The sequence below is a fragment of the Fulmarus glacialis genome, unplaced genomic scaffold (genome assembly GCF_000690835.1).
Source record: "Fulmarus glacialis isolate BGI_N327 unplaced genomic scaffold, ASM69083v1 Scaffold41605, whole genome shotgun sequence".
Classification (NCBI taxonomy): Eukaryota; Metazoa; Chordata; class Aves; order Procellariiformes; family Procellariidae; genus Fulmarus; species Fulmarus glacialis.
Window position 1 is genome coordinate 817 of NW_009215708.1, and position 2,464 is coordinate 3,280.

Genomic DNA, 2,464 nt, shown 5'->3' on the forward strand with positions numbered 1-2,464 from the left:
GAAGCAATTTCTAAATATAACCCGTGTCTTTAGAAAACGCAGCAGAGCCATCAGGCTAAATATTCCGGAGTCAGTCGTGTATCCCGAGCGGCTGCGTTACAGATCTACATGACGATGCAGGCTCTGACATGCACGAAAACGTTATCTATTTTTACATGTGCTAATAAACTGCACCAGCATTTAAGAAAGATGAAGAGGCAATAAATTGGCTCAAACTCCCCTTGCTGTTCCCTCTCATTCCAACAACTGCCTTTATGGTTAGTCTCATCTATGACAATATTAATAGTGCAATGATTTTCAAGCACACATTACGAACTCATATAATCACTGTTTTATTTTCATTTCCATTACTCCAGCCCCAGAGGTTGTCTTTCAGATTACTCTTCTCCATTCCCAACTGTTTTCTCCACAGGTGAGAAGCTAGATTGGATGTCTCTGCTTGTATAATTAATGGATAAACTCAGTAGGACACCACCCTGGTTTATTTTTGTATTTGAAAAGCATGATGTACTTTGTAAGAATTGTGGCAGATTTACCCAGGGTCTTAATGGTGGGATTTTTCTTTAAACACACACAAAATTCAGATTTCCAATCAATCAACTGTTTGAAAACCTGTGGTTCTCAGCTTTCATTTCCCTTTGTACAGTCTTGCCAAATAGTAAGATTCAGCAGACTCTTTCCGGCTGGCCTGAGGCTTTATAGGTCTCACGTCTTGGAACTGCTCCTTTAGTCTGTTTTGCAGAAGACGGGACTCATGTCCATCCCAGAATTTACAGAGCATTGTTCCTTTTGGCTTTAAAATACTTTGTGACAGATTCAGCAGGCCTAAGCATAGATTGATCAGCTTCTGATGATCCAGTTCTTTAATGCCTGTCGCATTAGGTGCCATGTCGCTCAAGATAACATCCACCTTCTCTGCAGGAAGCAGACTCTGAATCGTCCTCAGCGTGCGTGGGTCTGCAATGTCAGCCTCCGACAGGAAGACTGCTCCTTCCAGAGGAGAAATCCGCAGGAGGTCAACGCCAAGGACGAAGCCGGTGGGGACAGCGGGATCTAGATTATAAGAATGAATGACATACTGAACACTCATAATGGCTGCAAACAACTTGCGTATACGTGAGCTCCATGCTAGTCAATAAACAAAAACGTATCACCTGCCATGTCTGGTCGTCTTGTCCTTAGACAGTTTGCTGCGTGCATCGGGATGGACGGTTTGCTATAAGCTAATCCATTCAAGACATGAAAACTCGGTTACTTGGGATAAGCAAGAGGTATTTTTCTTAGTTTTGTCCTGTTCTTTCAAGGTTGACAGTCCAGAAATCTTGGACAAGAGTACAGATGATAACACCTTATCTTGTAAATATTAATAGTTTAAAACACAAAAACCTTACATGGTGGTTACCACCTTTTTTCAAGAAAGGAAATACAAATACAGAAAAGCCAAGTTACCTGCTGGAGGCTACACAAATTTCAGAACTGGATGGAGGGATCCTCCCCACAACACAGTTAATCAGAACACTTCGTTACACCTACATAGCACCTCATCTTAAGTTTTTATTTCACAAATATGATTTCTCTGGACCGTATGAAGATTTTCACTGCCACGTAGGCACACACCTTCACGCTTCCACCAGTGACTCTGGCATTTGCCGGTACCCATGTCCCTTCCCCACACCGACACCATCACAGCTGAGTTTTCTCACATGCTTCAAGATGAGTATCATCCACATCTTGCCTGCCAAAAACGTGCACTTACCGGTACCTAAGGCGTTGACCCTCTCTACAGCAACCTGGCTCCAAGCACCAGGCGCAGCTCCACAATCAAGAACAGAAAGCCCTGGATGAAGAATATGGAGCTTGTCATCAATTTCTAGTAATTTGAAGGCACTTCGGCAGCGGTAATGCTCCCGCTTCGTTGCCTTGACAAAGGGATCCTTCAAATGGCGCTCCAACCACCAGCGCTCTGTTCCAGTTTTCTTCAGACACACTGTGGTGTGGAGACTTTTGCTCACCAAACGCCGACAGCTGCCCGGGAAGACAGGTGAGTTAATCAATTAGTGCATAATCACTATATATTTCAGAAGTCTCTATAGCAATTAATTCTAACCTCAACTACAGCTCCAACCATTTATCCCCAGGCTCAAAAAAAGCCTCCAAATTTGAGATTCTTTGACACCTCTAGTTATCTGGTCCAATCTCAACGAAAAGGGACGTATTTTGGATGGAGGCCTCACAGGTTACCCCCTGAGTGAAGGCAGGAAAGAGGGCCCCACGCCGAGACAGCTTTTCGCTTCTGCTCTGGCGCTTGCGTTTAAGGGGGCAGGAGGGTGAGATGGCCGAGCGGCCCCAGCGAGGGCAAAGGGCTGCCTCAGAGGGGCCGGCGGCCTCCATGAGTGGGGAGGCCAGGGGCACGCCAGGCCCTCGGAGGAAGGAGGGATGCCCCAGCTCCTGGAGGCTCCTTCAC

The 2,464-nt window shown here is 45.7% G+C and overlaps 1 protein-coding gene across 1 annotated transcript; it reads right to left on the reverse strand.

Annotated features, from left to right (window-relative positions):
• Nucleotides 1–539: 539 nt before the first annotated feature.
• FTSJ2 (FtsJ RNA methyltransferase homolog 2 (E. coli)) lies at nt 540–2,025 on the reverse strand (the record flags this gene model as incomplete). The annotated part of the gene is made up of 2 exons (XM_009579022.1): nt 540–1,053; nt 1,757–2,025. Coding segments are annotated over 2 exons (694 nt in total), but the record flags the coding sequence as incomplete, so codon positions are not given.
• Nucleotides 2,026–2,464: the final 439 nt, after the last annotated feature.